The sequence below is a fragment of the Xyrauchen texanus genome, chromosome 19 (assembly GCF_025860055.1).
Source record: "Xyrauchen texanus isolate HMW12.3.18 chromosome 19, RBS_HiC_50CHRs, whole genome shotgun sequence".
NCBI classification, from domain to species: domain Eukaryota; kingdom Metazoa; phylum Chordata; class Actinopteri; order Cypriniformes; family Catostomidae; genus Xyrauchen; species Xyrauchen texanus.
In genome coordinates, this window is record NC_068294.1 from 3,251,241 (window position 1) to 3,276,112 (window position 24,872).

The window sequence follows — 24,872 nt, forward strand, 5'->3', positions numbered from 1 at the left end:
GGCTTTTTCTTTGCAATTCTTCCCATAAGGCCTGCACCCCTGAGTCTTCTCTTTACTGTTGTACATGAAACTGGTGTTGAGCGGGTAGAATTCAATGAAGCTGTCAGCTGAGGACATGTGAGACGTCTATTTCTCAAACTAGAGACTCTGATGTTCTTATCCTCTTGTTTAGTTGTATATCTGGTCTTCCACATCTCTTTCTGTCCTTGTTAGAGTCAGTTGTTCTTTGTCTTTGAAGACTGTAGTGTACACCTTTGTACGAAATCTTCAGTTTTTTGGCAATTTCAAGCACTATTGTATATCCTTCATTCCACAAAACAATAACTGACTGATGAGTTTCTAGAGAAAGCTGTTTCTTTTTTGCCATTTTTGACCTAATATTGACCTTAAGACATGACAGTATGTTGCATACTCTGGCAACTCAAAAACAAACACAAAGACAATGTTCAGCTTAATTTTATGAACCAAATATCTTTCAACGGTGTTTAATATAATGGCAAGTGGTTTTTTAGTACCAAATGATCAATTTAGCATGATTACTCAATGATAAGATGTTGATGCTACTGTCTAGATTTGATCAAAAATGACATTTTTCAAATTGTGATGGTGCTGTTTTTTACATCAGTAATGTCCTGACTCTACATTGTGATCAGATTAATGCATTGAATGCATGAATTAATTAGTATTTGTATTAATGCCGCTTAATCAGAGAATGTGTTTAATTTATAAACAGTAATATTTTAATATCAAGAAGTCAGATTTGTCATTGAACTTGAAAAAATAATGAATAATTAATATTCTTTAATACAGTGTTAAAAATACACACTGGCTTGCAAGTTCGAACTAATATCTTCTTGTTCTCTCCAACATGTTATTAATAAGTTCATTTGCATTGCCAGTTTGGTCAGTGTAGCAATATTAAAAGCAAACATGTCACGTTATGTTGTCAAACGGTAGGTTTCATAACCAATTTTTTACTCAACAAATATGTGTATTCACTGAGTGCGTTTACAAACTCAAGTATTTGGGCCATATCGCGTCACGTGAATGCTATAATCCGATTGCAGAGGACAGAGAAAGGTGCCCGGAATATTTACTGACAGGCTGCCGAACACAACACATCCAATCGTATTGGGGCATTCGAAAGCCTGGGGGCGGGACGGAGCCTTGTGATTTGCTGTGGTCGTTTGGGGCGTACGCACAGCAGCCTCATTGACACCATTCTCTATTCGAGTGCGGTAAATAATCCGAATCAAACAATTGACATTAATCTGAATTTTGCTTCATATAATCACGTTATTATGTCCATAAGAAAGTTGTTGTGAGTTCTGTGAGATCCAGGCAGCAGTGCGAGATGTCAAGCTTTCGAAGAAGCACGCATTTTTGGAGCGAGGAGGAGACAGATTTTCTTTTACAAACATTAAAAGAGATGAATATAGATCGTTACAAAGACGGGCGTAAGAACCGCAACAGTCTAATTTTTAGGAAGGTTTGTGCTAAACACAAACAGGCTGGATTTGTCCGCTCATGTGATCAGGTGAAACACCGCTGGAAAACACTCAAATCCATTTACTATAAGGCAAAAAAATTAAATCAAACCAGCTCGAATGCAGCTTTTAAGCATTTTGATACAATGGAAGAAATTTTTGGACATAGACCTTTGGCGATGTCAAACCAAGCCGAAGTTGACATCGACTTCAAAGACGGATCCCCTCTATCGGAAAGCAAATGCTTCATTTTTGAGGATGGTGAATGTGATGATGATGATGAGGACGATGATGGTGAGTTACATTGTAACCAGCGTATATTTCCTTCAGAGTGCCCATGAGCCACTATAAAGTACTTGTGGCTTTGTGCTACACTAAAAATAAATTACCATTGTATTAACATTGTTTGGTCTTGTACCGTTGTAATAACATTGGTGTTTGGAAATATACAATGGTACATGACTAATGTAATACTATAGTACCATGGTATACAGTGGTGTCCAAGCACTAGTGGAAATACTTCTATTTCTATTTACTCTCACATACTTTTTTCTAGGATAACATAATGTTTCTAGAAAAAAATATTGTTAGATTATGGTAGATAATGTTAGATTATGGTTATAAAAAGGGAATCTAAAAATGACCATTAACCACGGTGTTAATTCAAAGTTGTATAATAATGACAAATGCAAATAAAAATACAATCATCTATAATCAGAAGTTAATTAAAACTTTACTATAATGAAGAGAATAAGTATGAAGGCTAGAACATAAATTGAAATAAAATAATGCATGAAGTAACTGTAAAGTGCATGACAGTGCTTAAATAAAGAATGTGCAGAAACTCTAATAAAAGTTGTTTTTAGTTGTTTGAGCTTTATGATTTGCTAACCTTAAATGTCTGTCTGTATAAGATAATGGAGTGGATGATGTGGAAGGTGGAATTCAAGAAATCCAGTCAGTGAAAACAGAAAATGAACCCCTCATCCTCACACAGCCAACAAATGAGAGCTCTACCTCTACAGAAAGCCCCGCATCCACCCAACCATCCTTTTCTATAGAGAGCAACACCTGTACCCAGCCATCCACCTCCCACCAACCTCCTGCTCAAGGTTACAGAAAAAATTGACACACAATTGTGCTACATTATACACTGTCAGAAAAAATGTGCAAAATTTGTACCTTTAGGGGTACAATGGCTTGTCACTGGGGCAGTACCCTCAAGGGTACACCCGTTGTACCCTTTAACATGGGTACATATCAGTACCCTTGCAGTATGTACCTTTCAAAGACAAATATGTACCTCTGGTGACTAAATTGTACCTTATGAGGTGCAATTTTGTCCTTTTAAGGGTACTGCCCCAGTGACAAGCGTTTTGTACCTTATGATGGCAAATTTGTACCCCATACAGCACATTAAAAAGGCCAGAATGCACTTTATCATTTATTAAACATTCAAAATTATTACATTATCACATTTTTCGAAGCATGAATATTTTAAGCACTATCACAATGTGTATGTATATTGAGCAATTTTTCCTTCAACTTTTTACTCTAAAAAAAATTGTAAACAGTAAGAATATTAAGCTAAATATTATAAGCTTTTTTCAAAATCAGCACAATACATTTCATTAACCTTTTTTTTTACCATGCAATAAAACATGTTAACATCAAGAATCACAAAATTTAATTTAACCTTGTGTGCTGTTCGGGATGTTTTCAGCCACTAGGGGGTGTTGTTGAGTCGTAATTTGGCCATAACTTTCTCCGTGTTTCAGCAAATGGATTTTTGGTGACAAATCTTATTTTCAAACATATTTTAGGAAAATGCTTTGAAAATTTTCAAAAACTCAACAGTACACTGTGGGCAAATTCACTACTCTTTCGTTATGTTCATGGCTGAAAACAGCCACTACTTTCAACTGCTGTAAAAATGTATCAGATAAATATTTTTTTCAAATTTTTTGGCATAAATCTATTAATCAACCGCAGTCCTGTTCAAAACTACTAAATGTTTCAGGATTTTAACTCTTTAATTGCCAAATTCATAAATGATGTCACTGATTTGGGGAAAAAAACACACAAAATGACTTATTTTCAGTATAAAATGTGATTGTGGACTGGATTTTTTTTTACCTTTTATCACAGTCTTGGACATGTCAAAGATTAGAAACAACATTGGTTTCGATGCATTGGTAGTTTTTGTGCAGCATCAGATTTTAACTTTTTCTCCCTCATTTACTGTTCGTGGCTGTTTTTGCCCCATTGACTTTCATTATAACCACATTTTTTGATTGCAAAGCCATGACACCATATAATCATGCATTTTTGATTGTTGGTGGTTTTCCCTGTTGGGAAGAGGTACAATTTTTAATTTTTACTGTTGATAACCACGTGGCACCATTAACCCTTTAGATAGGCCTGTGCAAAAAAAAAAGCTTAGTTTCTGGCTTTTACATGGAGTTATATGGAGTATAATAGCATATTAAAGTGTGTGTGAGAGACAGAGAGAGAGAGAAGAGAGAGAGAGAAGAGAGAGAGAGTGAGAACTCACCTTGTTGCGTCTGAGAAAATCAAAACATGCACCTCAGCTCTCAGAACTACATGGAGTAAACAAAAACAAAGTGCCTTTTGATGGTGAGAAATGCAGACTAAACAAAAACAAAGCAAGTGGATTTAAACACTTGCATGCAAGCCTGCTGGTCATTTGATGGTGAGAAGAGCAGCAAGCAACATGAGAAAGGGCTTGACATGTAGTGAAGTTTTAGAGATGATAATGCAGTCTGAACCCTCCAGCGAGCTGCAGGGTGTATTGTCTTCTCCCTCTGACAACACATACTCAGCAGAGTCAGATCCTGATTTTAATGTGGCACCCTCATCATCCTCTCTAGCTTCCACAGAAGGCGAGGAGGATTCGAAGGATCCTGGATCTGGGTGGATTGGAAGAAACGGCGAAGTGTGGTTTTCCACCAATGCGGAGACAACTCCCTTTCTTCAGCCTGCCAGAGGCGTGACTCCAGGGCCGACGCGCTATGCCATCGCAAGGGTCCAGAACATGGATTCTGTGTTTAATCTGTTTTTCACGGAGGAGATGATTAACCTCATTGTCAGCATGACCAACCTCCATGGGCGCCACACAATAAGAAACTGGACCGGGGTGGACTCCACAGATCTCCGTGCCTACATGGGGCTACTGATTTTGGCCGGCGTCTACAGGTCCAGAGGGGAGTCCACACGTTGCCTGTGGGATGATCGCAGTGGTCATGCAATTTTTAGAGCCACCATGTCCCTCTCAAGATTCCATGAAATCAGCAGAGCTCTGCGTTTTGACAAGCTGCAGAGACCAGCTCGCCGTAGAGAGGACAAGCTTGCCCCGATCAGATCCCTGTGGGAAATGTGGATGCATCGCCTTCCCCTCCTATTCAACCCTGGCAAAGATGTCACAGTGGATGAGCAGCTTGTGCCATTCAAAGGGAGATGTAGCTTTCGGCAGTACATGCCAAAAAAACCAGCCAAATATGGACTAAAAATTTGGGTGACTGCTGATGTTGCGACATCCTATGCCTGGAGGTGACATTTACCTGGGTAAGACAGGTAATGCTGCAGAGGTGGGTCAGGGAAAGCGTGCTGTCATGGAGATGACAGAAGGACTCCAGAGCGTCACGGTCACTTGTGACAACTTTTTTACCTCCTACTCACTTGCTCAGGAGCTTCTGCGGAAAAAATAGCCTTGGTCGGGACGATCAGGAAAAATAAACCAGAGCTGCCACCCAACCTGGTGCAGGCTAAAGGACGACCTGCCCTCTCCACCGTCTTCGCCTTCAAAAAGAACACCACGGCTGTGAGTTACGTTCCGAAACGGGGGAGGAATGTGATCCTCATCAGCACAAGGCTGTGGTGACAGAGGGACCAAAAAAGAAGCCAGAGATAATCGCAGATTACAACCGCTGCAAGGGAGGTGTCGACAATCTAGACAAGGTATGTGCCATTACACATTTGTTACTACATGCATCCTATTCCTGTTAATTTTACTTGAATTCATGTGCTTGTTAGAGATAAATTTAGGAGACAATGTTTGCATGATTATTCTCATTGTCATGTGCAGTTTCAAAAATACTTATTATGAAATCTGTACTTATTCTTTTCTTGTTCTTTTATTTTTGTAGGTTGTCGGCACCTACAGCTGCAGGAGGAGGACCAATCGGTGGCCACAGACGTTATTTTTTAATATGATGGACGTCTCGGCATATAATGCATATGTCATCTTCACAGCTGTGGATCCCTTCTGGAACCAGGCAAAGCGGTTTCGGAGAAGGCTTTTCCTAGAAGAGCGGGGAAATTCTCTGGTCTCTGCAGCAATATTGAGGAGAGAGCACCTCCCTCGCGCACCAGTTGTTGCTGCACTGGTGAGAGAGATTCAGTCTCCTGCAGCTGTCCCTCCAGACACAAATCCAGACACCAGCAGCTCAGAAGAGAAGAGGGGAACATGCAAGTGCTGCACAGGACAAAAAAAAGAACAGTCAGCACTTGCATCCGTTGTGGTGGACACACTTGCAAAGAGCACCAAGTGATATGCTGCAAGTCCTGCTGGAGAGACTGAAAACACACACACAGTTTGTGGTTTGTTTAATTGTTTAGTTCTTCATCCATCCTCAACTCTTGAACCATTGTTCAGTTTATTTGAAGTTGTTGTTGCATTTTGGTTCATAATAAATTGTTCATAAATCTGATGCAGAGTAGATTTTTTTTTTTTTTTACAGAAAAAATGGATTTTTTTTTTGCACAGGCCTATCTAAAGGGTTAATGGTGCCACGTGGTTATCAACAGTAAAAATTACATTTTACCTCTTCCCAACAGGGAAAACCACCAACAATCAAAAATGCATGATTATATGGTGTCATGGCTTTGCAATCAAAAAAATGTAGTTATAATGGAAGTCAATGGGGCAAAAACAGCCACGAACAGTAAATGAGGGAGAAAAAGTTAAAATCTGATGCTGCACAAAAACTAACAATGCATCGAAACCAATGTTGTTTGTAATCTTTGACATGTCCAAGACTGTGATAAAAGGTAAAAAAAAATAAATCCAGTCCACAATCACATGTTATATTGAAAATAAGTCATTTTGTGGTTTTTTTCCCCAAATCAGTGACATCATTTATGAATTTGGCAATTAAAGAGTTAAAATCCTGATTTTTTTTTTTTAAACATTTAGTAGTTTTGAACAGGACTGAGGTTGATAAATCTATTAATCTGATACATTTTTACAGCAGTTTAAAGTAGTGGCTGTTTTCAGCCATGAACATAGCGAAAGGGTAGTGAATTGGAACAATGCACAAGGGTTTAAAAAAAAAAAAAAAAAACAGTACTAGATCTCATTTTAAGAATTATTTTCTACTTTTAAAACAGTTTTGTACATCAAGAATGACAAAGCAATCTTTCTAGCAGTACACATTTCATAAATTTTAACTTTATACCCTTAAAACATTTGATCAGAAAAACACATTTCACCAAACAGTACTACATATTTAATTTTAACTTTTTAAACATTCTTGAGGATCACAAACAATTTATCATCAGCAGATTTACAATGTTCTTTTAACATGTATGGAGAGCTCACAATTTTGGAAGCTTCTTCAAAAAAAATCCCTTGACTGTACCATTTATCTTATTTCAGGACATTCTAAAATGTTGAACCCATTTTTTTGAAGATGTAAGTAATAAGAGTCGTAATTCTCTTTAAAATAACAAAAAGAATTAATGTCATTCACTATTTCCTGCTGGACAGTCTGTGGAATGTGATTTTTTTTCTCTACATTTAAGAATGAAGCTGAAGAGTTCTCTTACGAGAGGTTCTCTCGTATTGCATAAGCTAGCTTACGCTACGGGAAAGATTCATCTTTTCTGAGATATTGAAGCCAAAAAATTATCCTTAATTTTTGTATCCATTGTCAACGCAGTGCGGCAGCTGCAGACCTTGAGCGGGCTAGCTAGCGAGCTCATAGGTTGCTCTGCGGCAACTGCTGCAGCCTATAGACGAGCTTGGGCGAACTCGCGATCCAATGAGAGGCATCCGCGCGACTCACTGCAACAAAGCCCGCCAAAATGGGCGTGACTAGAGTGCATATAAGCGTAGTTCGTAGGCTGGAACCCTGATTTTCATCTCTTCAGCGAAGCTCTTCGCATCTCTGAACTGGAAGCCGCGTCGCCGTTCGAGGGGCATCAAGCAAGCGTGGACAGCGCCGAAGAAGCCGGCCGTCTTCGCCACCTTCAGCCGTCCTGCGAAGCTACGCCATCCGGCGACGTATCCTTTTAAAGCAAGCTAGTTCTTATGAACTTCACAAAGAGTACGAGCATCTTTTTAAAGATGCCTCGCTCCACTTGCGCCTCATGCCGCCCCTCTCAGCACCGGAGACCGCCACGTCATCTGGCGCTCTCTGCCTGGGACTAGGGCATGCAGAGCTCGCCCTCGCTGAAGGCGGATGCGATCTCTGCGAGGAGCTTCGATGTCGACCCTCGCGGGCTCGACTCGAGCGCTCAGGACCGAACGCCGCGCCGCCTTCCATTCAGCCAGCGCAGTAAAAGCGCCGCTCTCAAAGGCTGCCGGAACCAGTGGTAGAAGCGATTGCTCGAGGGAGGGCTCCGCGAGGCATCGCCTTCACCCTCCCCGCCCACTCGGACGCCGCGAGTTGCCGCCAGCGGCTGCTCTGCTGCCATCTCGGACGAAGAAGCGGAGGATAAGGGCTGTTCCATCATGGCTTCGGACAGCGAGGAGTGGTCAGGCTCAAACGCCTCCTCCTCGGCCCAGGAATCCAGCAGGACCCGCGCCCGAGTCGGAGGGGAACTAACGCCTCCTCACACAGGCCGTCGACCGCCTCGGGCTCGAGTGGTCACCGCCCCTGAACAGGCTCCCAACAGACTCCACGCCGCGACCTTTGCCCGCCCTCCGCGAGATGGCGGTCTAAGCTGGTGCTCCGTCTAAGGCCTGCAGAACTACTTCCGCCTGTGTTGGCGCGCCTATACCGCCGCCGGCCAAGCCGCATCTGCTCTGCATTCCATGGCCGTCTTACAGACAGAGGCTGTTTCAGATCTGACTAGCCGACTTGGGAGAAGCTTAACGCACTACGTGCGCTCTCTCTGTCCGGTCTCTTCGGTTCCGCGGTGAGTGGCATTGTTGACCGTTCCGAGCCCAAGCCATGAATCTCTTTCTGCCTCGTCGCTTAGCTCCTCTGCAGGCCGCCCACGTGACCAGCCTCCTGCACGAGCCTCTTCACAGCGCCCAGCTCAACAAGCCAGTCTTCTCAGCGTCGACAGGGCGCCGCCCTCGATCGCGCTCAGACAGCCGCCCCTGCGGGCCTCGGCCTAAGATTGTACTGAAACCTGAGCAACCGAAGTCCTCCTAGCGTTGTTGAGAAAACGACGGCTCAGTCCCGCCACGGCCGGACCACCGTCAAAGCTTCGCCCCTGTCAGTCCCCTTCTCTCAGGCTACTGCAGTGGTGGATTCAGCAGCCAACAAGCCGGTGATACTACCCGCTTGCCTGCACTCAAACGCCGTTTTCACGGCGACCCAAATAAATCTTGTAAAGAGTAAACATGCCTTATGTGTAGAAAATGTGCCCACAATCCAGTGCTCACCCCTACACACAAGCATTACACATCCCGTGTCCCTATCAGAGCACACTCACATAAGCGGTTACGACCGCTCGAGTGTTAGAGTTAATAAACGCCACCACGAGCCCGTCGCGCTGCCCTCCTCTGCCCGCTCTGTCACACGGCCAGCTGTATGTAAGTCCCGTGACGCCCCTGTCAGTCCCCTTCTCTCAGGCTACTGCAGTGGTGGATTCAGCAGCCAACAAGCCGGTGATATTACCCGCTTGCCTGCACTCAAACGCCGTTTCCACGGCGCCCAAAATAAAGCCTTATGTGTACAAAATGTGCCCACGATTCAGTGTTCACCCCTACACACAAGCATTACACGTCCCGTGTCCCTATCAGAGCACACTCACATAAAGCGGTTACGACCGGCTCGAGTGTTAGGGTTAATAAACGCACCCACGAATCCGTCGCTGCGCCCATTCTCTGGCCGCTCTGTCACACGACCAGCCTTATGTGTAGAAAATGTGCCAACGATCTAGTGTTCACCTCTACACACAAGCATTACACGTTCCGTGTCCCCATCAGAGCACACTCAAAAGTGGTTACGAACCACTCGAGTGTTAGAGTCAATAAATGCGCTCAGGAATACGTGCGCGCGCCCATTCTCTGCCCGCTCTGTCACACGGCCAGCAAACACTTCTCTGTATGTAAGTCCCGTGCCCGTGGCTATGCTTGCGCATCACTTAACAGACGTGACTCTTTCCCCATTCACCTCAATCGGAAGTCACTCACAGAACAGCCTGTCCATGCTGTCTGCGAGCAGTCCAGCATAAGCACAGTAAGCGGCTCACACATTCTGTTCAGCTGCTGTGTGCGGCAATCAGAGCGATTTGGCCATTCACCCTCTAACATTACGCTTCAAAGCGTGGGAAGATATTCCAGGGATATCCGAATGGGTGTTAAGCACAATAAAACAGGGCTATTTGCTACAGTTCGATCGCCGTCCTCCTTGCTTCAGAGCTGGCTCGAAACTACTTTGAACACGGAAGCAGCGTGCATGCTTCGCTCAGAAATAGCAAACCTTCTGTGCAAAAGGGCCATAGAGAGAGTGCCGCCTCCCTGAGCGAAGTCGGGGTTTTACAGCCGTTATTTTCTTGTCCCCAAGAAAGACGGCGGCCTCAGACCAATATTAGATCTCAGGGTTTTGAACAAAGCGCTTGCAAAAGACCGTTCAAAATGCTTACAACCAGCAAACTCCTCGCGATGTGCACCAGGGGACTGGTTTATTTCTCTCGATCTGAAAAATGCATACTTTCAGATTCAGATAAATCCCGTCACAGGCCATTCTTGAGATTCGCCGACGGCCAGGTTTCTCAATACACCGTCCTTCCGTTCGGCCTGTCCTTAGCACCTCGTACTTTCACGAAGCGCATGGACGCTGGCGCCGCACCCCTGCGGAGTCAGGGTTTCGCGAATTCTGAACTATTTGGACGATTGGCTGATTTTGGCACAATCACATACGGAGCTTCTGTCTCACAGGACAGTTCTCCTCAGTCATCTGAACAGTTTGGGCCTTGCAGTCAATTGGACCAAGAGCTCACTACAGCCCAGACAGGCAATTTCCATCCTTGGAATAGAACTAGACTCAGTGGCAATGACGGCTCGCTTATCTACACAGCGCGCGCCGTGTGCAGCTGACTAGCCAGCGTCATTTCAGATGAACAGCCTCACACCTCTGAAGAAATTTCAGAGAGTGCTAGGCTACATGGCCTCAGCAGTACTTCAGCTGGGTTTACTGCACATGCGCCGCTTCAGCATTGGCTAAACACCCGGCGTCTCGCCGGGCTTGGGCCACAGGCCGCCAGCCCATCAAGGTGACTCAGACCTGTATTTCAGCTCTGCAGCCCTGGACAGTGGCCGAATGGTATCAGCGGGAGTGACGATGGGAGCTGTATCTCGCCGAAAAGTCATCTCGACAGACGCGTCCAACACGTGTTGGGGCGCGGTCTCGCGAGGGCTCTCCGGTTTTCGGACTATGGTCAGTTCAGGAAAAGCTCCTTCACATAAATTGTCTGGAAATGATAGCGGTCGAGTACGCCGCGGCGCTTTCTCCCGGTCATTCAGGGTCACCACGTCCTGGTCCGTTCGGACAACAGATCTGTGGTATCCTACCTAAACCGTCAGGGCGGTGTCAGATCCAGGAACCTCTTCCATCTGACGAAACGCATACTGAGTTGGTCCCAGTGCCACCTGCGCCGCTGAGGGCGACGCGACGTGCCAGGCCACCTGAACGACGGCCCGGACAGACTGTCCAGAGACAATATTCCCCAGGGGAATGGTCCCTGCACGCTCAAACAGTCCAGACGTTATGGCACCTATTCGGCAGAGCGGAGATAGACCTCTTTAGCGTCCAAAGAGAACTCTCACTGCCCAATATTTTTCTCGAAGCGAGGACGCGCTGGCCCAGGACTGGCCCAGACGCCCGCTTTACGCCTTCCCTCCCGCCTCGCTATTGCCACAGGTAATGCAGAGGATCAGGAAACGCGTCACTCGGTGCTCCTCATAGCCCCGCTGGGAGAATCAGACATGGTTCCCGGAGCTTACGCAGCTGTTACTGACAGCGCCGTGGTCCGTCCCAGTGAGAGCAGATTTCCTCTCAAGCTCGCGGCACAATTTGGCATCCCCACCCAGAGCTGGGCTGCATGCGTGGGTGATCAACGACTACCCGTCGCTCTGCCAGAAGGAGTAATAAACACCATCATACACGCTAGAGCCCCTTCCACGAGAACACTCTTTGCGTCAAAATGGTCTGTGTTCTCAAAATGGTGCACCGACCGAGACCTGGACCCGCGGACATGTGGGGTGTCGTCGCTGCTCGTATTTCTACAAGAGCTGCTGGATAAGGGCAGATCCCCATCCACGCTCAAAGTGTATGTGGCGGCCGTTGCGGCGTTCGCTGAACCCGTGCACGGCCAGTCATGGGGTAAAAACGAGCTGGTCATCCGCTTCCTCAGGGAAGCTAGAAGGATGAACCCCCGCGCCTCCATCGGTTCCTATCTGGGATCTTTCTATAGTTCTCGAAACTATGAAAGCCCCCTTTCGAACCGCTTCAATCCGTGGATTTGAAATACCTTTCACTCAAAACTGTTTTTCTGACTGCCCTGTCATCAGTCAAACGTGTGGGAGACCTTCACGCTGTCTGTCAGCGCTGCGTGTCTTGAGTTTGGACCAAGTGACTCCAAGGTCATTTTAAAGCCTAGACACGGCTATTTTCCCAAGGTGATCAGTACTCCTTTCAGAGCACAGGTCATTTCCCTATCGGCGCTGCCAGCACCCGTTAGCGAACGCGACGCCAATCTCCTTTGCCCGGTCAGAGCACTGAGATTGTATACTGCGCGCTTCGCCGCTTTCAGACGCTCTGAGCAGCTTTTCATTTCGTTCGGAGGGCGCACCAAAGGTCTCGCCGCCTCGAAACAGACACTATCTAGATGGATAGTGGACGCTATTGCTGCTACAAACGCTATACGCGTCAAAAGACCTGCCATGCCCGTTGGGCATTAGGGCTCACTCCACTAGAGGCATGGCATCCTCGTGGGCATGGTCCAGCGGGATTTCCATTCACGACATGTGTGGCAGCGGGATGGACTTCCCCCTCCACCTTTGTCAGATTTTACAATATGGAAGTGCCCGCTCTGCAGGCAAAACTACTAGCGGTTTAATCACGCTACAGCTCCCCTGGTGAGCTGCACTGATGGGACACATTCCACACAGACCGGCACCGCCGCTCTGTCGCTCCCTTCCCACTATGTGCTTATGTATTACACAATCAATGACCCGCATTCTTGCCGGCCAAATATTATTTCCCCACTCATAAGGGCTCCCACGGGTCCCCCTTAATTCCCTGGGGCTCATACAGTGGATGCTTGAGCGCGACGGCGTTGACAATGGGTTCCCGTGAGCGTAAGCTAGCTTACGCAATACGAGAGAACCTCTCGTGAAGAGAACGTATCGGTTACCTAACGTAACCTCGGTTCTCTCTAGATGAGGGAACGAGTATTGCGTAGCCGGCCGTGCTTCAGCGCCACGGCGACTTTCGCTTCATTCAATGAAAACCAGGGTCCCAGCCTACTGAACTATGCTTATATGCACTCTAGTCACGCCCATTTTGGCGGGCTTTGATGCAGTGAGCGCGGACGCCTCTCATTGGATGCGAGTTCACCCAAGCTCGTCTATAGGCTGCAGCAGTTGCCGCAGAGCAACCTATGAGCTCGCTAGCTAGCCCGCTCAAGGTCTGCAGCTGCCGCACTGCGTTGACAATGGACACAAAAATTAAGGATAATTTTTTGGCTTCAATATCTCAGAAAAGATGAATCTTTCCCGTAGCGTAAGCTAGCTTACGCAATACTCGTTCCCTCATCTAGAGAGAACCGAGGTTATGTTAGGTAACCGATACGATTTTCTTTAAAGTTTGTCAAAAGCTCATTCCTACTAGGTGGATGCATTTCATCTGTTCTAGGCTGTAGCTCATTGGTATGCTCCAGATCATTGTGACAGTCCATTTCCTCAAAATCATTGTCCATGTATTCAGTAGCATCCAGATCATCATGAGGTAGAACAAGCTTCCTATGTTTTAGATAGACATGACGCCTGAAAGACTCGTACATTGTAAAAGATGACTTGCAGTTATTCAGTCCACAAGTGATGCTGAAATTGGGTTCATGGTTGTGAACCAGACCAACATGTTGAACTAGTTTCATTATGGTGAAGGTTTTTTTCCTACACCTTGTGCATCGATATGGTTGTGGCATTTTCAGCACAGGATATTAATTATTCGGGTGACAGTTATTGGAAAGGGCTTGCCACCCACCTCAGTAATCTTTGCTATGGCATGCTGCAGGAAGGTCAATGTATTCTTCAAGTAGGGTGGATAAGCCAAGTTGAAAACGTAGTAAGCACTGAATGCTGCAACTATCCCTTCTTCAACTCCTATTCCCCTGCACACCTCCACACCATCCACTTTGACAAGGACTTGAAGCCTCTTGGAGAAAGCCATTTTCCAGTCAGTTTCTACCATTTGTATGGTTGGGTATGGTGTATCAGCATCAAACTGTGAGAAGAAAAGAAAATGTTAAAAGGGGTCATATGATGGTTCTAAAAATAACATAATTTTTTGTATTTGGATTTAAAAGGAACACGCCAACTTTTTGGGACTTTAGCTTATTCACTGTATCCCCCAGAGTTAGATAAGTCCATACATACCCTTTTTATCTCAGTGCGTGCTGTCGCCTTCTGAGAATATAGTTCCCAGTATGTATACGGTTAAAAGATGCCGGTGTCTCATATGACCTTGTTATTTTTCAAAGCTAAAGTCCCAAAAAGTCGGAGTGTTCCTTTAATGCAATGTTTACGGTTTTAGGTAAAAAAGTTAAACCTCAAAAACAGAGATATAAAATTTAAGGCTGCACAATTAATTCCTTAAAAATGAGCAAATGAGTTAATCCAGTGTCAAATTGACCACATTTCAGAAACTTCCCTGGCTCAAATTTGTGATTTTGTTAATTTTTCTTAATTAGTTCAAGAAATTTTTCTTTTGGCAATTTCAACTCAGGTGAAATGGTAATTTTCACCCCCTCTACAAAATAGTGGATTACTCAGTAAATATACATCCATGACATTTAATATTTTGGCTTTCTTCATTTATGTATTTCTTTAACCAGAATAAAATTAAATAAATTCAAAATCAAAATCTAAAGTTTTAGCCAGGGACCTCTGGTTGAGATGACAGATGCACTACCCAACAAACTCATTCTATCCCTAATCATTTTAGAATGATTAATATAGTCATTCAAGTCATCTGGTGAAAATTCCTGTAGTCTTTCTTATAACAATATATACTGCAGAAAAACTAAATATTGTAATGTTAGTTTTTTTTGTTTGTCATGCAGACCTAAAGAGACACTGATGAAATTGCAACCATTAACTTGAGGACCATAGCAACATTTTGCAGTCTTTTGGCAGTGAACAAGAAAAATGGATCCTATAGTTTAACCCATTTAGTGTTTAACTTTAGTAATGGCAATTATGATTTGTCAATTGCGCAGCCCTAATTCAATTACTGTACAGTTGTAAAATTTTATTGGGATCTTGACTAATAAACCTGTTGAACTACAGGAATACACTTACCCTTGACTCAGATCTGTGACAGGCTGTTGGAGATTGTTCAGAGAGTCTCACCCTTGTGTGGCCAAACTTCTCCTTACTCTTTCTTAGCTCATCTTCATGGATGAGGTGCACGCTCAGCTTTAAATTTGCGTTTGAGGGACTGGTGCCAAGTGTGCTAACACATGCAGGGAAAAATATAGTAGATGATCAGGGAATACAGCGTTTTTTTTAACGCATATAAACCGCATCCACCAACTTCTGTCAATTAAAATCGAGAACATATCATTCATGGAACAATGTCATTATGTAACTCCTATTTACACTGGTAAAGTCCTTTCACATAATGTAAAGTCTACCATTCCTTGTAACTTACATAGCCATTCCCTTCAAGATCCTTTAGGAAAGGGTATTTCACAATTAGTGCTTTTGCCACCTGCACATATTCTGCATTGGTTGGATACCTGAAAGATTCAATTAAAACCAATTGGCCCCTTGGAAACTCCCATTATAAAAAAATTATTATATTTTATTTGTATTACTTTTAAGTAAAATATAATACTTCAAATGCATGTCAACGAAGCATTGCTTCATTGATATGTATCAAAGTATTTATGTTGCTTTTCAAGTTGCTGACTTTGTGTGTTCTATCATGGCTTCATGAAGAACTCTAATGATTCTGTGTCTATCCTTAGAGGACTTCTGGTATGGTTCTTTGTCATCAAGCTTGGCCTGAAGATCTCTAGGAAAGGGTGGAATGGCAAACCCAGAAGGCAGTCTACCACTTGTTGCATTTCTGCAGTGAGGATGGGGTAGTAGTTAAGAACTTGCATTAGTAGTAATACTGATAATTACTGGCAATAACTGATTCCCTAGTTATTTTTTGTTATTGACGTTTTAAAGAGCAACATGCAGGTTGGACACCCCTATATAGCATAGTGTATGTTGATGATAAAACAACTAGATTTTCTGAACTGGAGTAATATATATTTAGCCATTAACGATATTTTGAGATAAATTGTGATAAAATAACTTCCGCGTCTATAAAGCACTAACCGGAAGTGACGATGGCCGAGGGAGTCTGGTCAAGTTCAAGCTCAGGTTACAATGGATGCGAATGAAGAAACCGAGTTCTCCGGTGTGGACGAACATGCCTATGATGGCCCACAGGCCTATAATTATGAGCCTCCTAATACATTTGGACCTTGCAATTTACTGCAGAGTATAACGTTAGTTTGTACGGGGATACAAAATCAGACGGGAGGGCGGCGGGAGAACAGTTTGAATTGAAATGCGGGGGAAACGGGAGAGTTGGGCTAGCTTCCTGCCAATAGCTATAGCATTGTGCAAACTACTAAATTCATTTCAGAAGGCAGACAATTACGTTACGACAACCTGTCCTAAAGCTCAGTCTCTCTCCCTCTCTCTGTATTATACTAAATAAATATTAAATATTTAATATTATAAAAAATATATTATATAAAAATATTATACTATTATTACGAAATTACACAAATTAAGGAGTTAAAATAATTAAAAGTAAGACTTACTCTGCTAAGTGCTCGTTTTCGTTGCACAGAATGTCTGCTAACGTTAGCACTTGGTCCTCCAGTCCCGCCCGCGCCAAAATCCAGGGTAAACTTTGACGGTGGACTTGATTCCATCGAGTTCACCGAGGGAACAGCATCAGTAATCAGCCTCACGTGGTCCTTATTCCGAAATCTCATCCGAGACTCCAACAAATCTCCAGGTCGATAATTCTCCGGAGTGAAATGTGCGCCACAAACGACCGAGTGTGTGGTAACAGACGCGGCAGTGAAGTCTGCTCTTCACCTGCACAAAACGCACCTAAGACCGAAAAGCCTTGTTTTTCCTAGAAGGAAAATGATGGACACGATGTCCTGACAGGCTGGAATTCGTGCAACCAGCACAAACACAATAATTTACCATTATGGCTTCTCTAAAACTCGATCTAAAACTTTGTCTCTAACTACATCAACACCCAACAATGACAGAACTCTTTTATTTGCCTCGCCCTATGTCATATGACGCGTTGCTATAGTGGGAAAGGCGTATTCCAGAGCCTAGCACATTTTCATCAAAATCTCTACATCAAATGAGATTTCATTAGTAATTTCTACATATGTGTTTTTAAAAGACCTCTGCAGACATTATAAAGTATTAATTCAGATATAAATTCAACCTGCATGTTGCTCTTTAATCGGGCTACTTATCTGGTCGGACTATTTCACTTGCCCCATCAAAAAACAAAATCTTTCTCTCTTCAGCCCTTTAAATTTTGCGCGCTAGTTAGATCAGAGGAAAAAAATCTATATCGGTCGACCACTAAACATAGCACAAATATAATACAAAATAGTCAATGTAATACTTGCATTTCTGTAGTCGAAGTCTGTTGGTGGGATTCTGCTGGCACTGGCTCCAGTGTTAGTGTTATCACCTCCTTCATCTCATGTACAAATTTGTTGAACTTGGACTGTTTTTTAAAGGAGACTTGAAATAAATATGAGATCATGTTCTCTGTGAGGCCACACTCTATTGTTTCCCCATCCACCTCATTTTCTGAAAAAAGAAAGATCAATATGAGCTTGAGGTTTTAAGAGCAAAAATAAAATCAATGTCTTTTTTTAAAACAACTTTTAAACTTACAATGGAACTTCATCAGTATACAATATACAATATGACTTTAATTTAGAAAAACACCCTATAATAACTCTGTACAAACTCTTAAGTGTATATTTTTTACCCTTAAAAAGGTACAAAGCTGTCACTGGGGCAGTACCCTAAGGTACAAAAGCTAAAAGGTACCAATATGTACTTAAAGTACTAACGTTAGGCTTAATATGTACAGGGAGGGTAAACGTACCTTTTTTCTGAGTGTATGATTATAAGCAAACTTATTTAAATTAGCAGCTCAAAGACTAGAAACTTATTTCACGAGTTTCACATACGCAGTTCGCTCGTGATGACTGACAGGACTAAATGATCACTCTCATGGACTAACGTTTAGAACGTTATTTAATATACAACCTTACCAAATAAAACTGATATAAATCAACTCGGATGATATTCGTAAATTATTTAATTCCAGACTGACTAGAAGCGTTAAAATAGAAGCAGGCCTTGCGTTCGCTCGCGTCCGGGGTGAACACGGGTAACGTTAGGTTAGAGTTGTAAGAAAATTCTGGGGAAACAGAATTTATAAACTGTTGGTTTATATAGTTTTTTTATTTTTTTTACACAAAACGCGATGGGTTTGGTTTGAACTGTTTCTAAGGCCGTTTCACCACTGACAGCGTCTCAAGCACTGTCTCGCGGTAGAGTAACGTTGTAAATGATGCTAAAAGTTATATCTTAATTTAAGGCTAAAAAAAAATACAAATACGTGTAATAACAATACGTTGGTTTTGTCAGGCCAGTATTTTCGAAGAAAGGTTTTCCCTCACGCGTCAGTAACGTTAAGTTAGGCCTAACGCAACAGACGCTATTTCAAGTGCACATAACTCGAAAGGGAACCAACGGATTTTCACAATACTTAAAACTAAACATACCCCTGAATTTTTGTGCTTCGTCTTCGGTGATATTTACTCCGGCTTCTTTCAATTTCTGAAGAAGATCCTCCGTCGACAGCGTCAGGAGTAAGACAGCCATCTTCTTGGAATAACCGTCGTTTTTTATGCAGTCCCTCCCAACTTCTTCGCGCGCATAAAGTCGTGCACTGTGCGGGCTACAATCCCATTGGCTGGACAAATGCGTGTATTTGTACTTTGATGCAAAGTAAAAGTACCCCATATAATTTTAAATAAACGTTGAATAGTTTTCGTCTACATTGCTTTTAAAAATTGCTTTTGCTAAAAAAGATTAGCATGTGTATTTATTTTAACTCTAAATTAGGTAGGCTATCTTAAGTTAAAACAGGTATTATATTACACAGTTTAGCATTACAATAAAAAATACAGACCTACTTTATTACATTTGCTTTATGTTTAAAACTTATCATCTTGATGCTCTGCATTCAATAGAAGGTCATGTGCCAGCCTGTGTACTGTTCAGAACCAGTGACAGCCAGTAAAGATGTGGGCTATTCAATACATTTGGTTACTTTGTGCATCTCTTCTTATAACCAACAACTCATGAACATGGATTTCTTATGTTTAATCTATTTTGGGTGATTGACAATTATGTGTTCACTGAATTGTTGAGATCTTAAGAATGGCTTTTGACATGCCTATTCCAAACTCTTTAGCAAGAGTTGTTGACCAACAAGGCTTGAATGTCGACATGTTTGACTGAAGCCAAAGTGAATAGCAGCACAGTCTTCAAAGAGCGTATCCATAAGCTTACTGCCTCTAGTGGCTCAAACGGGGAATCTGTAAGTACATTTAATACTTATTTAAGTCCCAAACCGCAAAGGTAGCCATGCACCTAGCAGAAATGTGTGCAATGCAAAGATAAAGGCTTACAGAAAGCAAACTTTTGCTAGTATTACCTATCAGTTAGAAACATAGCTTGGTAAGACTTGTGGCTTTAGCCTGTTGTGTTTTTAGGTGTCTATCCCACAGCATTGTGTTCTGTATTTATTTCATAATACGTGTGAAATATTATATTTTTCTTTTTTGTGTGTGTGTGTGTATACACAATTTTATCTCTGTGTTAGTAACAGACTGAGTCATTTTTAAGATTTCATAGTATAGTCTCAAGTGTTAACTTTCTAAAGAGTCCTTGATTATGTGTGTAGTCAGAGGGACTGATGATCAGTAAACCTTTTATTTTGGGTATTTACCACGTTCCTCACCAAGAGTGGGGGCGCAAATTAACAGGTTAAGTTTCTTTTTATAGCTGGAAGTCATTTTTATTTTTATAGCGCTTTTCACAACACACATAGTTTCAAAACAGCTTTTCAGAAAATCATGCTTTACAATTAATTTGTAATATCTTTAAAGTCTTTGAGTCAACATTGTGTAATTTGATTACAATTTGGAGTCATGAGTTCGAATCCAGGGCATCAAACTGCTTATAAAGAAGCCACAGCTTGATCCTGGAGAATTGGCTGATTATAGACAGATTTGAAATCTCCCATTTATGTTGAAAATACTACAAAAGGTAGTGTCATCTCAACTATGTTCATTTCTACAGAGAAATGGTATATATGAACAATTCCAGTCAGGATTTAGACCCCATCACAGTACAGAGACTGCACTTACCAGAGTTACAAATGACTTGCTCTTATCATCTGATCGCAGCTGCATTTGTCTTCTAGTGCTTTTAGATATTAGTGCTGCCTTCGACACGATATATCACAACATTCTCTTGAATAGGCTAGAGAATTATCATGGCATTAGTGGACTTGCATTAGCATGATTTAGGTCCTATTTATCAGACAACTACTACATTGTCTATGTAAATGAGGAATTGTCAAATCAAACAAAAGTTAAGTATGGAGTGCCACAGGGATACATTTTAGGGCCTCTGCTTTTCTCCTTATATATGCTTCCCTTGGGAAATATTATCAAGAATCATGGAATAAGTTTCCACTATTATGCTGACATTACCCAACTTTATATTTCTTTTAAACCTGACGAAATATCACAATTCTCCAAATTAGCAGTGTATCAATGAAATCAAACATAACAGAAAAACTAAATAATGCGTTCATGACTTAAAGACTAGATTATTGTAATGCATTACTGGGATGATGTCCTTCAAGTTAAAACAATAAACTTCAATTGGTTCAAAAAGCAGCTGCCAGAGAGCTGACTAGAACTAAGAAATATGATCATATTAGCCCCATTCTATCGTCGTTACATTGGCTACCTGTTAAATTTCGTATTATTTTTAAAATTCTGTTAACTACCTACAAAGCTTTGAATGGTCTAGCTTTGCAGTACTTAAGTGACCTTCTGTCACACTATATTCCATCATGTTCATTACGGTCACAAAATTCAGGCCTGTTTATAGATCCTAGAATATCAAAATCCACAAAAGGATGTAGATCCTTTTTTTCTTTGGCTCCTAAACTATGGAATAGTCTCCCTAACTGTTTGGGATGCAGACACACTCCCTCAGTTTAATTCTAGACTGAAGACATTTCACAGAAACATTTCTCATAATCTATAACTCTGCAATAAATTGAATGGCATATACACTAATATTATTCTATTTGTTTACCTAATGTCATTCATATCCGAGGTTATCGCTGATGACGACAAACTACAGGCAGTGCTAGCCATATATCACTTCAGTCTTTTAAGATGGACTTCAGAGGATGAACTGCGGATGCACCTTATTGATCTCTGCCTGCATTCTTTATCTATTGATGGACCACGCTCTTGAAATGGAATACATTGACCATCAATTAATTGCCAACAAAAGCCTTCATCAGCCAACTAACAAGGACTATTGCATCTATGTGAATTTCTGCAGTTGATCCAGATGGACTTCAGAGACATTAGTCATTAATCTTACAGTCCATACAAAATCTTTGTATAAACACTGGACCTTAACACTTACTTGCACTGCACACAAATAAGTAATATTGGCATTATATTCATGATGTTAGTCAGAGGGGAACTGGCCCCCACAGTAAGTCTGGTTTCTCCCAAGGTTATTATTCTCCATTAATCAACATCTTATGGAGTTTTGTGTTCCTTGCTTGCTCACTGGGGTTATTAATACAACTATTATTTAATTATTTAATTATTTATTTTATAAAAATATTTTCTCCCCTTTTTCTACCCAATTTGAAATACCCAATTCCCAATGCACTCTAAATCCTCGTGGTGACGTAGTGAATCCGGGTAGCAGAGGATGAATCTCATTTGCCTCCACGTCTGAGACCGTCAATCCGTGCATCTTATCACGTGGCTTGTTGAGCGAGTTACCACGGAGACATAGCTTGTGTGGAGGCTTCACGCTATTCTCCATGGCATCCATGCACAACTCACCACACGCCCCACCGAAAGTGAACCACATTATAGCGACCACAAGGAGGTTACCCCATGTGACTTTACTCACCCTAGCAACCGGGCCAATTTGGTTGCTTAGGAGACCTGGCTGAAGTCACTCAACTGCCATTTTAAAGTTTCTTGGGACATGTCCTAAAATAAAATTAAGAAGCGGCTCTGAGATTACAGGGAATACCTCTTTTAAGAGCTTAGTTGGTATTGGATCTAACATACATTTTGTGGCTTTTGATTTTTTCATACATTTTCTTTGCTCTTGATGACCTATGACAGCGAAGGATTGAAGAAGCTTGTGAGGAAAGTTATGAGAAACTGTTGTCGTGCAGTGACAGTTGATTGCATAATAACACGTTTTATTTCTGATCATTTCTATTTTATCAATAAAGAAATTAATGTCATTACTATTGTGCTGCAACAGAATATCTGGTTCAGTCAATGCTTTATTCCTAACCAATTTAGCCACAGTACAGAATAAACACTTAAAATTGTTGTGGTTATTTTTTATGAGTTTGCTAAAATATGCTGACCTGGAAGCTTTTAGTGCCTGTCTGTAGCTTCAGACACTATCCTTCCATGCACCGTGAAATACCTCTAATTTTGTATTCTTACACTTGCCCACCATTTTACAAGTTGCTCCCTTTGAGAGCATGAGTGTGATCATTGTACCATGGTGCAGGGCTTTTTTCTTTAATCAAGGGGGAGCGACACTATCAAGAGTGCCAGAGAAGACTGTATTTATATTTTCTGTTATTACATCAAGTTCTTCTTGGGTGGTGATCTGTATACTGTAGCAAGGGCAAAAGACGACAGAGATAATTTATTTATTTGTCACATTAAGTATTATTAGTTCAAAAGACTTAAACTTATATCCTGTCCTATGAGTAACACCATAAACTTCACTGTAAATTGCAGCAACACCTCCTCCTTGACCCTTCAGATGAGGCTCTTGTTTATAACAATAACCTGGGGGAGTAGATTTATTTAAACTAATATATTAATTCGGTTTTAGCCAGGTTTCAGTCAAACAGCGCGAATCCAATCTATGATCTGTAATAATTTCATAAAAAATTAGTGCTTTGGTTGAAAGAGATCTAATGTTCAGTAGCCCTATCTTTTATATGATTTATATTCAATATTTATTTTCAAGGGGAACAGACACAGTCTTTATATGATATCTAGGTGATACTGTCTCTATGTGTTGTGTTTATGTGACCTGTGTGATGTCTCAAGGCAGCTAGCAGACGTTCAGATTAAGGAATAAACAATGCACAATAAAGAACACGGAAATGTTCAAAGGATACATGGTTCGTAAGAGCACACACAGGGAGAGGAATATAATCCACTATGTGTAACATGCAGAGTTAACTTTAAGTAATCCATTTGCAGGTTAATTTCACCTAAATCTAATGAAATTGCTGTGATTTTATAGCGTTTTTAAGATTGTGGAGCTATCAAAACATTCTTCTGTTTGTTAGAGCAGCCAGTCCAGTGAGTTCAGAGCAGGACTATCTGTTTGTACCACCAATTGAAGTTGAGAAAAGTATTCTGTAAAGCTGTTTGAAAACAATGTTTGTTTTTGCAATTCCATTTGGTAATGCTAGAGGAGCAGAAATCACACACTTCAGCTTTAAGTGTCCAGATGCTTTTTGCGGCCAGTTTATTGTGATAATGTTATCCCTTTTTCTCTTTGTTTTGTTCAGGTATGTTGAAACGCAGAAGAACTTGTTGCACTACATTGCATGTGCAGTATCAAGACTTTCTGGAAAGAATGCAACTGTCACAAAACATGTGGCTAGAGCGTCAACTAGAGCAGAGTTATGCCCGTGAGGAACGGCTCATTTCAAGAGTGCTTGCTGAACACACCCGCTCTATGGAGACCTTAGTGAACCAGTTGTTTGCTGGTTTAAGAAGCCTACTACCCCAGCCCCCTCCCAATATACAGTCCAATCCCCAGCCCACGTACACACCCCCAGATATTCTTAATACATATCCTCATGTGAACCCAGATGAGCACTGGCCACCAGCACATAGCCCAAAATCAAACATTCATCCTCTGCCTGAAGATCATTTAAACAATCAAATATCAGAGACCGTCAACCAGTGATCAAAGACTCTAGGTTTAGGGTTCAAAGACTATCAGAACTTGTAAAATATTTGTAATATGCATTTTAGGATGTATTTTGAGCCTCTATTAGACTAGTTTGTAAAATGTATGTTTTATAGAAAGTGTTTTCTATAAAAAACACTTATTGTTTATTTTTTGGATTGGATTATTGTTATTTTGGAATTGAGAACCCACCAAAAAACAAGTAATCAATTACTCTTCAATTTAAATATATGTTACAAATAACATGTACGACACATACATGATATTTATATTTAGTTTTATTCACAAACTTAACTGTGAACGGTTTCAGAATAAAAAACTTCAACAAACTATGCTTTTCTTTTGGGGAGGTTATATAGAAACCAGTATTGATGGCATTAGGGTAACGCACACAAAGTCTACAAAAGTGTACAAAAAGGCTGTCATATTTGTATCATTTCTCAAGTTATTTTTTATTTTTCAGAAATAAAGAGGTGAAAGTTGGCTTTTAATAAAATGCTCTCTGTCTGTGTTCAGAGATGTAACGCACATACACACATACT

At 41.7% G+C, this 24,872-nt stretch overlaps 1 protein-coding gene across 1 annotated transcript; it reads left to right on the top strand.

Annotated features, from left to right (window-relative positions):
- Positions 1-1,252: 1,252 nt before the first annotated feature.
- On the top strand, positions 1,253-24,711 carry LOC127659500 (uncharacterized). Its single transcript, XM_052149356.1, has 3 exons — positions 1,253-1,781; positions 2,402-2,599; positions 23,924-24,711. The coding sequence occupies exons 1-3, from the start codon at positions 1,355-1,357 to the stop codon at positions 24,325-24,327; spliced, it is 1,029 nt and encodes a 342-aa protein (XP_052005316.1). The 5' UTR covers positions 1,253-1,354; the 3' UTR covers positions 24,328-24,711.
- The last annotated feature ends 161 nt before the right edge of the window (positions 24,712-24,872 follow it).